The following is a 13,774-nucleotide window of genomic DNA, read 5'->3' as shown; positions in this document are numbered from 1 at the left end:
ATCTCATGAGATCAGGATAGAGAGGGAAATGTATTGACAGATGCTAGGAGAGTGATGGGAAAATGGAGAGAATACTTTGAAGAGCTGATGAATGAGGAAAATGAAAGAGAGGGAAAGTAAAAGAAGCAACTATTGTGGACACCAAGTAGCAGAGGTTTGTAAAGGTGAAGTGAGGAAGGCATTGAAGAGGATGAAGACTGAAAAGGCTGTTGGTCCTGATAAGATACCTGTTGAGGTATGGAAGTATAAGAGAGGTAGCAGTAGAGTTTCTGGTTAGATTATTCATCAGGATCATGAGGAGTGAGAAGATGCTTGAGGAATGGAGAAAACGTGTACCCATTTTTAAGAATAGGGGAGATGTGTCAGAATTGCAGTACCTATAGCAGGATAAAGTTGATGAGCCACACAATGAAGTTATGGGTAAGAGTAGCAGAAACTGGATTGAGACGAAGTGCCAGAGATGAAGTATGGTATGGTATGAAGAAGTCTGGAGTGCCAGAGAAGTATATTAGACCGGTGAAGGGCATGTATGTGAGATGTGAGACAGTGGTGAGGTGTGCTGCAGGTGTGACAGACAAGTTCATGGTGGAAATGGGACCACATCTGGTATCAGGCGGAGGGGGTAGAGCAATTATATTTGGAACTGAACATTACTGGTTCAATTCCCGGCTCCTCCTATTGTGTCGAAGTGAGGTTTAGCAAGACACTGAACCCCTAACTACTTCCCTGGTGGTGGTGGACAGCATGCCTACTGCTCATGGGTCATCCATGATGGGTTAATTCCAGAAAACTTATTTTCACCACAGGGATAGGAAGGGATTAATCATTATTAAGATGTTTTGGAGAGAAGGTCAGAGAAGCCAGACTGAGATGGTTCGGTCATGTACAGAGGAGGGACAGTGACTACATTCGTTGAAGGATGCTGGATTTGGAGCTGCCAGGCAGGAGGTCAAGCGCAAGACCAAATAGAAGCTTTATGGACATAGTGAAAAGGGAGATGAAGCTAGTTGGTGTGAGAGAAGAGGATAGAGAGAATAGAATTGGATGGAGGAGATTGATTTGCTATGGCAACCCCTAAGGGAAAAGCCGAATGAAAAGGGGAAGAGGGTTTGTGTGTGAGACACATCTTAATTTGGAGCATTTAAAAATAATTGTACTTGCATGATGAAAAAAAACAAACAAAAAAACATTCTATAATGGTAGCTTCATAATGGTAGCTTCTCTTCCATTTTGAAAGAAATACCACTCTTCTATTTTTTATTAAACAGCAGCAGACATTTATGTTATCCCAAACAAATCCTATAACTTTAAGGGATTTGCTACATCCTGAGGTGAACAAAACCAACATATTTTGTCATTAAAAAACAAACAAACAAACAAACAAACAAACAAACAAACAAAAACAAAAATACATCAAACCCAGGTTGTACACCTGACTCCCAACTCCCTACCTTTAGGACACAGTCCATCACAAGCAGCACACCTTCTGATTCCTCCCTCTTCCACCTCATATGTGTTGCCGGTGCAAGTCCGCACACACGCTCCATGGTCAGTCACAACATAGTTGTCTAGGATAATTGAAAATTCACAGCTATTATTATTAGTTTATTTTCAGTTTATGTAATATTGGGAAATTAACAAGTGGACCATAAAAATGCCAAGAATGTCAAAAATTAAGCACTTTCAACTTCAGACAAAAACTTGAAGGGTCACAGAAATACTGTAGCTCACTTGGTGCTACTTGGTGATACACTAACGCTAACCCTAACTGTAGCAGATAAACAAGTGAGGCATTAACAGGCTCTAAAATTAATTATTTTCTTTTCTTTCTTGGTCTAGGTGTTTATAATTAAGCTGAGACAAACTGCAAACAACTAAGTATGCACATAAAATATCTATGCATATTTTGCAACGATAAACTAGGTTATCTTATTCCATGCACGGATGAAAATTGGCCATTTTTTGGTGTACTAGTTCTCTAGAAATGTGACTGTGTCCTGGGGCCTAACTAGAAATCAGACAAATATGTTTGTTTGCAGTCATTCTTACGTGGGCAGCTCTTTACACAGGTGGCACCAAAACTGTACTTTCCAAAAGGGTTGGGAACCAGTTGGTGTAGGTTTGGGTCATAGAGCAGGAGGCCTGGGCAGGAGCCCTTGCATACCCCATCATCCTGGAAAGCTCGGCAGGCCTGAAACACAAACAACTTATCCAGTACAGAGAGAACAAAACAGACCCTCACAATAATGATAACACTGCATTCCTCTTTCACAGCCTGGGACAAAACCCTCAAACAAGTTTAAGTAAGACAGCAGTAGCTTATATTTTTCGGCTAAATGAATAACTTAATCACAATTGCTGAAATAAATAATGATGCCTTTATTCATAAATATATGCTGCAGCCTGACAGCTTTGTTTGTTATATAATAGGGTAAGAGTGTGAAACATTCAAGAAATTTTCAGAGTATTGTATCTTTTCCTCACCAGACAGTCGGTGGGCCTTGGTCCAGTACAGCCTGCAGCACAATTTTCATTACAACAGTCACTTGGTGATGGTCCTTTGCATCTCTTTGAGCACTGCTGTGCACAGCTCAGCTTTGTTACTAAAAAAACAGATAGACAAAATGTATTGAAATCAGATGAAGGGTCTTTTGCTTTTGAGGTTGCATGAATCACAGCTGAATACTGTAATGTCAAAACACCATTGTCAAGTTTTTGCTGGTTTCTATATTTTAACTATCCAGATGAGATGCCTCTATTAATAAAATAAAAAAATCATTCTATAACACAGCCATTTGAAACTAAGACTTTGTCTTTTCCACTGGAAAAAAAATAGAAAAAGAAGCTTACAAATTTGGCAATTTTCAGGACCAGGTGCCCAGCATGAACCATTGAAGCAACTGGAGTCACATTTTTTACCTGGATAGGCAAAGTACAAGATGGTAAAAAAAAAGTTTAATTAAAAGCCTTGAAGTGCATATATTAACTAGTGTGATGAATTACGCCTTTGCAGTTAGTGATGCAAAATGGTTGACTTACAAAGTGGATTATTGCTGGTCACTGGGAGCTCCATGTTGGCTTTGTTTTCAACTATGTCATACCACTGTACTGATTCCACATTGCACAGCTTGTTAGTCCCAAACTTAACACCCCCATTAAGAATTTCTGTACAAGAGAGCCACAAAATGGAATTTCATGAGTGATGAATTTTTTATAAAACACTTTTTTTTGTTTATAAATAAGAAGCTCACAAATGTCACAATTCTGTAGATTTACATTCTCAGGTAAGTGGGGCTGACCTGTGAGACTGGTCAAAAGAAGCTCACTGGTGCCTTTTCCTGTGCTTTTGTCATAATTAGCAAGCACAGTCAGAGCAAACCCTCCTTCATAGAGGGAATGGCCACGTATGATGCGCAGATTTTCCAGTGGAATCCTCGAAGCTGTATTGAGAGCAATCAGGACATAGCCGCTCACTTCTTCAATTGACTAGGGGAGGGGAAAAAACACTTATTTAGAGTTGAGGGGGTTATTTCAAATAAACAGAATATGGAGCTTGTCTGCAAACAAATCACAAAGCAAACAGACATGAGCTAATTCAATGAATGATACTGTCCAATAGTGCTAAACAGTCACAGAATTTCATCGCATTTCAGTTTACCATCAGAAAGTCTCAACTTTTATATCATAGATTAAAATTAAACATCAGATAGACCTCAATTTGAATTAAAAATATCAGTTTCCTTGTAGCCAGGTCATCTAAACAACAAATATCTAAATGACAACCTGACAAACCTTTAATTCACTTCAACTACACTTAAAACTGAGAACATATGTATAGATCAACATTAAAAGAAAGTAAGACAGTAAGCTAAAGCCTATAAAGATCAAAAACTCATCATTGACTGAGAACTTTTATTTTTGCACCATTACTATTCTGAGATCCTCCTGCCCTTCTATTTATATATTCTGGAAAACCTTTGAGGTAGTGAGAACAATATTGTGAACATCAGGGAAATGTCAACATGAATAAAGGGTGACATGGATTCATACAAAAACAGTTTGTAAAGGAAGAAATTTGGATAAAGATTTGTTGCAAAGGGATAGTAAATAAGGTGCTTTTGCATTACCTTTGGCAGTAAGGTGTCAAGTCTGGAATAAGCTGAGCAAATGAGGATTGCAGTTTGACTCATAATCTCCCTGAATGTGCTTTTTGATTTTGCACCGCAAAATCAACATCATTATCATCACACATGCTATCAATATTCTAAATCAACTGGTTGGCTTTACTGTTAGTATTTGCATTATTACCAAGAACCCTTTCCTTAAATGACTTATCATATTGATAATATTGACAATCTTTTTGTTAATGCTAGATATTTAAAGATGTTTTTATTTTATCATTAAGATCCTTAAGTTGTCTACACAGAATCCTTTCGGGGCACCCAGCCAGTATAAGGTCATCCTACCAGATGTTAATGCACTGTGTCTAAAGCTTAATGGACAGGGTGGCAAGTGCAATGATTTTTCAAACATAAAGCAAAATATTTTTATAATCCATAGTGAAACCAGCATATACTACCACCCTTTTCTTTTGCATTCATTACATTCTTTTATATTCAATTGATTAACTCGATTGAAACTGTGTTCGACACATCTGATGGAAAATGGTTTTTTTCTGCTTTTACAACCACTGCATGATTTGTGCTGACTATATGTTACTCTGTATTAAATGTGCAGGATTGTTTGCGAGTGCGTGTGGTCCCCATCTCATCTGTCTATTTTTCACAACCTCACCATTACAGTTAGACTTCATGGAAAGCTCCAGACAGGCTACTTTAAGCACTGAATCAACCATCACAACATAGTCACTTTCCACTCATTTTAGTTTTTACACTACTGTAGGGATAAGAGCAGCCTGAAAAGACCCAGAACATATTATGTGGCATCAGACAAGAAAAAGACAAAACAAAACACAAATTAAACATAAGCAGAATCTCATGTGTCCTGTGTATATTCATACTCATCTACTAGTAGATTAGAGTATTTACCCTGAGGAAGGACAAGTCACGGTGTTCCTCCATATAGGTAATCTCCAGATTTTCCAGGACCACAGTGCAGTTGATGTAAGTCTTTACCATATTCAGGTAGTGGTCATCTTTGGAGCCCAGGAGGTTTAAACGGTTAGTGATGCCTTGACATACTGTAATAAAGTTATGACATTTGTCAGCTTTACCTGGATAAAACAGAGATCAACCATCTGCAATGTAATGTCACAAAAACATGTACCCAGGTCATGCATTGCAATCACTTAATAAAAGCCAGTCTTTCTGAAACGCAGGTTAAAATTAAACATTTTTGTGTATGTTTGTATAAGTTGAGTGTGTAGTCACAACTTTGTAAGTTTTCATATAAAAATAACCCATCTAAGTCACATCTCAGAGTCAGATCTCCAAAACAAAGCATGGTTTTGCTTATGAGTCAAAATGAGCTGGCTGTATTTATATTGGATAAAACCTGGATCTTTCCAATGCTATGTGGGCTTGTTGTAACAACTTCTGTGACACGCATTTCTAGGCCATATTCCATGAGCTTTCTATGCACATGCTTAGACAATAGACATCTCTGAATATCAGCAAGTTTTAAGCATTCTCATAAAACACTGGTCCTTTCACATTCCCTCGACTTGAGTTCATGTAGCCACAACGCTCATTATTTTGCTTGACAAAACTACAATTGAGAGCTGACAATGCTGGTATACCTGGATTATGCAATCAAGTTATATGATACGTGTTGTAGTATGTCTGGGGTGGGGGCTGGGATGTAGGGTCTTTGTTTTTGTTGCTATTCAACTGTAGCAGCATGTCTTCCATCCTTGCATATTCATCTCAACTATAGCTGCTGTGTATAACACTGTGACACCTCTCCACCTAACACAGACACAGTTCTGTACATTCTGTACATAAAGTAGGCTAATACAAGAATTTTTGTTTCTGTGTGAAAAAAGGTCTAGCAACAATAATGAAAATGTGTATTTCATGCTGGTGTAAAGTCACATTCCACAACATGCCTGCTCCTAGCAAGCAAAAACAACAAATGCATAAGCTCAAAATTTTTAGTCACGCCAAATGAAACCACAAAACATTATGTTCAAATGAAGTGAAGCATTTATAATTTGTTGATTTAACAAAAGAAAAAAAAAATCACAATTCAGTTCTGTCAAACTATGACAATGAAGCAATTTTACATTTCCTCAACTACAATAGATTTTACTTATCTAATTAATATCACTAAACATAAACCAGAAGCCAGTATCAAATCAAGTGAAAAGAAGGTATGAACAGCTGCTTCCCACTCTCCTTTTTGTAATATCTCATTAGTTTATCCCTGAAGGATATAACTGAGGTTAACCCCGTAGACCAGCAGCCTAACCACACAGGCAACAAGAAAGCTGACCATTTTAATTAGAGGAGGGTTGTGAAATGTAATTATCCCTCTAATTATAACTCACGCTAATAAAACTGAACTGAAAAAAACAAAAGGATCATCACAACTGTGCAGCTGTGAATATTAGTCACCCTAATTCAGACTTCCCAAATGACAAGACATCCAATGGGGATGTGAGTTAAGGTGAATTTATTTGTTATCATGTTACATATACCTTATTTTTCAGACTATAAGCTGCTACTTTTTTCACGCGCTTTGAACAGTGCAGCTTTAACAATGTGGCTAACTTATGGATCTTTTGGAGCCAATGAGCTTCATGCCGCCAAAGCATTTAGCCTTGTCGTATCAGACCAATGAAATTACCATGAAGTTTTGAGGCTGTCCAATTCTGACTGAAGAAGACAACTTTTATGGTTTTAGTGCGCAGGAGAGAAGAGGAAGATAGCGTTCATCTGGTGTAGGTAAAGCAGGGATAGAAATTGGATAGATGGAGGGACTTTTCCTTGTGTTATTTTTATCTTTTTATCTATTTATCTTTTTCATAAGCCATGTTACAGGCACTGTCTTTGGAAAAAAAGCATTTCCACTGTGTATTTGTGGATGTTACCGGTATGTATTTAATTAAAGGTTTCTGTGCAAATATCTCAAGTTACAACATGGACATTTGTGACTTATACATAAGTGTGGCATGCATGCATGCATATATATATATATATATATATATATATATGTGTGTGTGTGTGTGTATGTATGTGTACATACATACATACATACATACATACATACATACATACATACACACACACACACACACACACACACACACACATATATATATATATATATATATATGTACACACACACACACATATATACATATATCTTCTTCTTTTTCTTTCGGCTTTTCCTGTCAGGGGTCGTCACAGCGAGTCAACTTTCTCAATCTAACCCTATTCTCCATATCCTCCTCTCTCACACCAACTACCTACATATCTTCTCTCACTACATCCATAAATCTTCTCTTTGGTCTTCCTCGAGACCTCTTGCCTGGCAGCTCCAATTCCAGCATCCGTCTACCAATATATTCTCTGTCCCTCCTCTGTACATGACCGAACCATCTCAGTCTGGCTTCTCTGACCTTCTCTCCAAAACATCTGACATGTGCTGTTCCTCTGATAAACTCATTCCTGATCCTATCCATCCTGGTCACTCCCAAAGAGAACCTCAACATCTTCATTTCTGCAACCTCTAGTTCTGCCTGCTGTCTTTTGGTCATTGTAACAGTTTCTAGTCCATACATCATCGCTGGTCTCACCACTGTCTTCTACACCTTTCCTTTTCATTCTGGCTGAAAGTCTTCTATCACATAGTATCCCTGACACTTTTCTCCACCCATTGCAACCTGCTTGAAACTGTCTCTTCACCTCTTTTCCACACTCTCTGTTGCTCTTGTCTGTTGACCCTAAGTATCTGAAATCCTCCAGCTTCTTGATCTCCACTCCCTGTAGCCTCACCGTTCCACTCGAGTTCCTCTTACTCACACACATATATTCTGTCTTGCTGCGACTAACTTTCATTCCTCTCCTTTCCAGCGCATACCTCCACCTCTCTTGATTTTCCTCTACCTGTTGTCTGCTCTCACTACAGATCACAATGTCATCTGCAAACATCATGGTCCATGGGGATTCCTGTCTAACCTCATCTGTCAGCCTGTCCATCACCATTGCGAACAAGAAGGGGCTCAGAGCTGATCCCTGATGGAGTCCCACCTCCACCTTGAACTTCTCTGTTACCCCTACAGCACACCGTACCAGTGTGCCACAGCTGGCATACATGTCCTGCACCAGTCTAACATACTTCTCTGCCACTCCAGACTTCCTCTTACAATACCAGAGCTCCTCTCTTGGCACCCTGTCATATGCTTTTTCTAGGTCTACAAAAACACAATGCAGCTCCCTCTGGCCTTCTCTGTACTTTTCTATTAGCATTCTCAACGCAAATATTGCATCTGTAGTACTCTTCCTAGGCATGAAGCCATACTGCTGTTCACAAATGCTGACTTCTGCTCTCAGTCTTGTTTCCACTACTCTTTCCCATAACTTCATTGTATGGCTCATCAATTTTATCCCTCTATAGTTGCCACAATTTTGCACATCCCCTTTATTCTTAAAAATAGGCACCATCACACTTTGTATTCTTAAAAATAGGCACCATCACACTTTATCATCACCATCACACACACACACACACACACATATATATATATATATATATATATATATATATATACACACACACATATGTATGTACATACATACATACATACATATATAAAGTATATATATATATATATATATATAAAGTAACCAAGCAAGCAGCTGCTGACTTAAATGTGCATCCATGAAACTACTACCTTAGCTACTGTATTGAATGACAGGAAAAAAATAGGTCAAGAAGTGACGGTTAAATTTAAGACAGATTAATGTCAAAGAAAATCTGGTAGGACATCTGCATTATGTATTTATATAATGTAGCATATGGTAGCTTGCAAAACAAGACAATGGATATTTCCCCCTCGTGGGACAATTAAAGATCCATTGTACTCTATTCTATTCAATAGTGGGAAGAAAAAAGAAGGCAGACTGGAAATAAGGAAATCTACAACCTTTCATGGACTTCATAGTAAATTACCTATTATTCTGAAAACATAGTTTTGTTTCAGTCAGCTTGAATGCATAGGCGTAGCTTGAGGTAAGGAAACTGATGGTATGATGAAGACTTCTTGCAGGTTGCTTCACTTCCTCCAGCTATACAGTCATCAGATAATGCCCAAGTGGGAGCAAGAAGTGGCAGGTCTGGTGTAGTTCCAAGCAGTGAACAAAAAGTCTGCCATTCAGCTTAGCTGTACAATTAATTTCCTGGATTATATTGTTCAGATAAGAATCCAGTCAGGTCTTGAATTAATAATCTTGATCATTAATCAACTAAAGGTGATAAAATGTGGTTGGTTAAATCTTACTCTCAATGTATAATGAGGAAAAGTACTGAGAATCATAGCTGTTTTGGCAGCTCTGATTGCTACATCTGAGTATGTACAGACAAAGAAAACTGCTTAGCTCGAATATGGGATAATTTGCCCATTGTTATCAATTGAAAGACATGTTTATCTATTAGGACAATGTGATAAAATGCCTTATGCCCTGAATAATTGCCCTAAAACATATCCTGTTCAAGCTATTTCTAAGACAGGGACAGTAAATATATACTTTCCATACAAAAGTAACGTGCATATAGCAAAACAAATCATTGATGAATGTAAATTATAAGCTGTTTTTTGGGAAACCACAAACTAATACTTCATTCAAGGTTTGATGCTATTCATTTGTGCAGCTTTCAAGTGTGATGACAGCAAGAGTCATCCAGGGAATCTAAAGTTTTAGTCTGCCGAAGAAGGAAGTTATCTACAGCATCAGTTTTCAGCACTTTAAGTATTTCCTCGCTGACAGAAGAGAAAAGGAGGGCACTGAAAGCTTTTCTCATTGGAAAAGTCGTTTTAGCTTCCTTCTATGATTGACTTTGTCAGTGACAAACAGAGGGTTCATCTACTTCAGGGGTGGGCAAACTACGGCCCGTTGGCTTTTTAATCCGGCCCACCAAAGATTGGTACAGAATTAATACTTGATGTGAATGATTGAATGATCGGATCAATGAATGTGGGAGCTCAAACAGGAGATTATTTCGTTTTTGGAGCTACATGAAAACACTTGAAAATTTTCCTGAGCTGAATGACATAGTGTTAGAATATTCCGTTATAATACATTGTGTTTACATGCATTCATTGTATTTACTTATTTTGATTGTAGTCCTTGTGTGACGTGAGGACGCTCACGTCAAGAGAGGGAATTGCAAAATCCCCTACGTCAAATTATAGTCTCCAACCTTACACCATTATTTCACTATCAATTGCAAAGACTGTAAAATGTAACTGCGAGACCCCATGATGTAAGGTGAAGGAATGCGCTACCCTGCTGTTCCAATGACACCCCCCGGGGATAATCGACTAGAGCCAGGGGGTCGGAGTAAGTCATTATCAGGACTTCTTCCGAACCGCGACTTCGATCAAAGCACGGTTTTACACAACCCAGGCGCTCACATTCCAAGAGAGCGTAAACCAGGGGTTGGAGGAAGTTTATCAGGCCTTCCACTGATCAGCGGCTTTGATCGAAGCGCAGTTTACGAGGCCCGCACCCCAGTTGGCCGCACTCCTAGAGAGCGTAAAACCGGGGGGGTCGGGGAAGCCATTGTCAAGACTCCCTCCGACCCTTTGGCCAAAAGGTATAAAATGAGCCTGATCCTTTGGATCAGGGCCAGAACTTCTTCATCTACACATTCGACTGGACGTGTCTCAGCGGGTGTCTAGAGGAGCCGAACGATCCTCGCGGGGTGACATTCATTCTGGCCCAGGATATCTCGTAAGTGTATTTTCCTGACTTTGAATAAACCATTCTTGCTTGATTAGTTCCTGGCCGTTGTGACGTTTTTCCCTGAATGATAATCTGAACACACCGGGACAACAAAGTCCGGTCCCGTGGCAGGAGCCACAAAAACGGACAATAGATTTGCTTTGTGATTTAGCCTTTACCCTGGACATACTGACACACATGAATGAGCTAGACGTTAAGCTACAGGGAGAAACTGGTTTGTGCATGAAATGCAAGCAAACGCAAGAGCCATCAAAACCAAGAAGGTTTTATTTTCAAAGAAAATGTCAGATGAGTCTGATATGTACCGTTAACAAATGTGGTTTTTTTTTATATGTATCGGATCTTGTGGTGACCCTGCCCGTCTGTCAAATTTTAAAAGTCAATGTGGCCCCTGAGCCAAAAAGTTTGCCTAACCCTGACCTACTCTCATATTCCAATTATTTTGTCCACTCTCCCCAGCTTCAATAGTCTTTCTTTGATGGTTCTGAGTAACAAACCATTTGGTCTGCTAAAATTATTTCTACATGGGGCAATAATTGAAATAATACTGAGCAGGATAGATCCTCTTTATCATAATGTGTTGATACTTAAGAAATAGTATACCTAGTATTGTATAGATTGTCTTCCATGCAACTCAAGAGGCTGCAGAATGCTCAGTTTTTAAATAATAGTTGATATCTAATAATCATAATAATAATAATGATAATGATAATGATAATAATAACAAGTATACTCAATACTCTAAAAGTAATTGGAGAAATTGTTTTCTCAAGGTAAAAAACAATCCTGGCAATTGGCCAAAGGTTTCTTCAAGAGAACGACATGAAAATTTGGTTTTTGGATATCCACAGGCCATCTGTAGGATTTCATGTTTAAGTTGAGCAGTCCTGAGAAAAAAACAAACAAAGCAATTTAATTGTTGCAGTCAGATGTGATATGTTTCTATTCTAAAACAATATAAGCAAAATATTTATATGCTGGGATCTATAATCAACTTTAAACTCAGTCATATTCATATCACCCTTCATGCCATTCACACTACTTATATAACTGCGCACTAGGGAGCTCTCACAACAAAATTTGACTGTACCTGCGCAATTACAATTGATAATCTTGATTCTTGATATGGATGCTACATGCCTGCAATGCATTTTCTTGCCACATTTTGATGGTAGGGGGTGAGGTGCTTGGCAAGGGCCAAGCTGAAAGACAAAAAAAAACTGTAAGTAAGAAAATAAAGCCTCTTAACCTATTTACAATGTGGGGAAATGTAAACCAAACTATCCTGGGATTCAGCAAAGAATGACTGAATCCCATCCCATAACTTCCTGTAGCACTTGGAGACACCTGCCATATACTGTATGTAATACATCATGATTTGTAATATTTTTTGTAATTTATTACAAATTTAATTTTATGAATTACTTTACACTTATTCATAACTTAGTTTCATTCAACTAAGTTAAATATATTAGTAATTAAATTATCATTATCATTATACATATATGATTTGAGGGACAATAGAAACAATGACTGAAATAATTTTTTTATCTGTCTAAACATGACCAGCATTAGAGAAAAGTATCTCAAGCACCGCTATCAACAGTGTCCTCAGCTGATTTAAAAAGAAGAAACGACAATGATAAGTTCATTCTGTCATTTGCAGTATATTATGATTAACCCCCTATGTATTCGAAAGAATGTTGAGAAGGAAAAATATACACTGTGCTTTCATTGGCTTGGGTTCAAAGTTTTAGAGAGCTTTAGACCAAAATTTCCAGACGTTCGGATTTCATGGGATCATAAATTTCCCAATATCAGTGATTAAAGAGGGGAAAAACACTTCCTGAATATTAGCTGATCATTCATAATTCATAGTTTCTGAGATTTAGGAGATGATGGATTAAATTGCATGCAAAGACAAAACCAGCTTCTTAAAGCAGTTATATGTACAATTTGTGGTAAAGGCAGTGGCATATATTTTTTGGGGGAAACAAGACTTGAAAATAATAACATCTCCTACATGTTTCTTCCTTTGAGTGGAAGATGTTCCATTCACTTAGGGAAAACTACTTAGGGCCTCAGAAGAAAACAAGGCTGTCTAGGGACAAGAGGATAAACCCCCCACCCCTCTCTCCATCCCTAAGTATGCAACACAGGCCCCTCTGACTTCTCAGGAAGTTGATCTTTGCACTGAGTCCGCTTTACATATTACCCTGCGATGATGAACCAGATGTTAACGGATTATTGTCTACGGGGTGGGGGAGTTCTTTATTTGGCTTAATGTACAATTGAAGAAAGAGAACTAAAGGAAGTGATGGAGGATTAAGAGAAACAAGGAAACATATTTTTAAAAAAACGAGAGTAAGCAGTGGTTTGTGATCCAGTTAACTAAGATTTCATCGAGCCTATTGCAGGTGGCTTTGGGGTCAAACTGTGGAACGAGGGTGTAAAGAAACCCTGGCACTTTATATGTTAAAATAGCTGACTTTTCCGTGAAAGCTATGTAGGGGGCAACAATCTTAAGTTGCCCTGCTGTAGAACACAAACAAATAAAGCATCTCACATTTTCACTAAAGAGTTAGACCGCATTTTATTGGCATCATTCAAAACAGACTTGTTGCTGGGTTTTGTTAAATGCACTGTTAAAACATCTACAAAATGGAGACACAAGGACCAAAAGGGCCTGCTAATACCTGTGTCAGTCTCTTTTCTGCAAACTGTGACTGTCCTATACCCTTTTCCCCAAACAAAAACTAAATTATTTCCAACATTGACTTCTATCACAATTTTTTTTCAAAAATTTAAAGATTTTAATATCATCTTTATGTTGAGCAGGTACTCAA

The 13,774-nt window shown here is 38.2% G+C and overlaps 1 protein-coding gene across 1 annotated transcript in view; it reads right to left on the bottom strand.

Annotated features, from left to right (window-relative positions):
• The window catches only part of egfra (epidermal growth factor receptor a (erythroblastic leukemia viral (v-erb-b) oncogene homolog, avian)), a 50,239-nt gene that overhangs the window by 22,640 nt on the left and 13,825 nt on the right, over positions 1-13,774 (bottom strand). Inside the window, exons 2-8 of the mRNA XM_086172747.1 lie at positions 5,049-5,200; positions 3,300-3,486; positions 3,040-3,165; positions 2,851-2,919; positions 2,485-2,603; positions 2,050-2,191; positions 1,452-1,568 (exon numbers count right to left, since the gene is read on the bottom strand). Of these exons, the coding sequence (XP_086028873.1) occupies positions 1,452-1,568; positions 2,050-2,191; positions 2,485-2,603; positions 2,851-2,919; positions 3,040-3,165; positions 3,300-3,486; positions 5,049-5,200 (912 nt within the window). The remainder of the gene's footprint in view (positions 1-1,451; positions 1,569-2,049; positions 2,192-2,484; positions 2,604-2,850; positions 2,920-3,039; positions 3,166-3,299; positions 3,487-5,048; positions 5,201-13,774) is intronic.

Source organism: Fistularia commersonii, chromosome 25 (assembly GCF_037954325.1).
Source record: "Fistularia commersonii isolate RoL2024-O1a breed Wild chromosome 25, RoL_Fcom_v1.0, whole genome shotgun sequence".
NCBI classification, from domain to species: Eukaryota; Metazoa; Chordata; class Actinopteri; order Syngnathiformes; family Fistulariidae; genus Fistularia; species Fistularia commersonii.
Note: the sequence above shows the minus strand (reverse complement) of the source record. Positions and strands in the feature narration are given on the sequence as shown.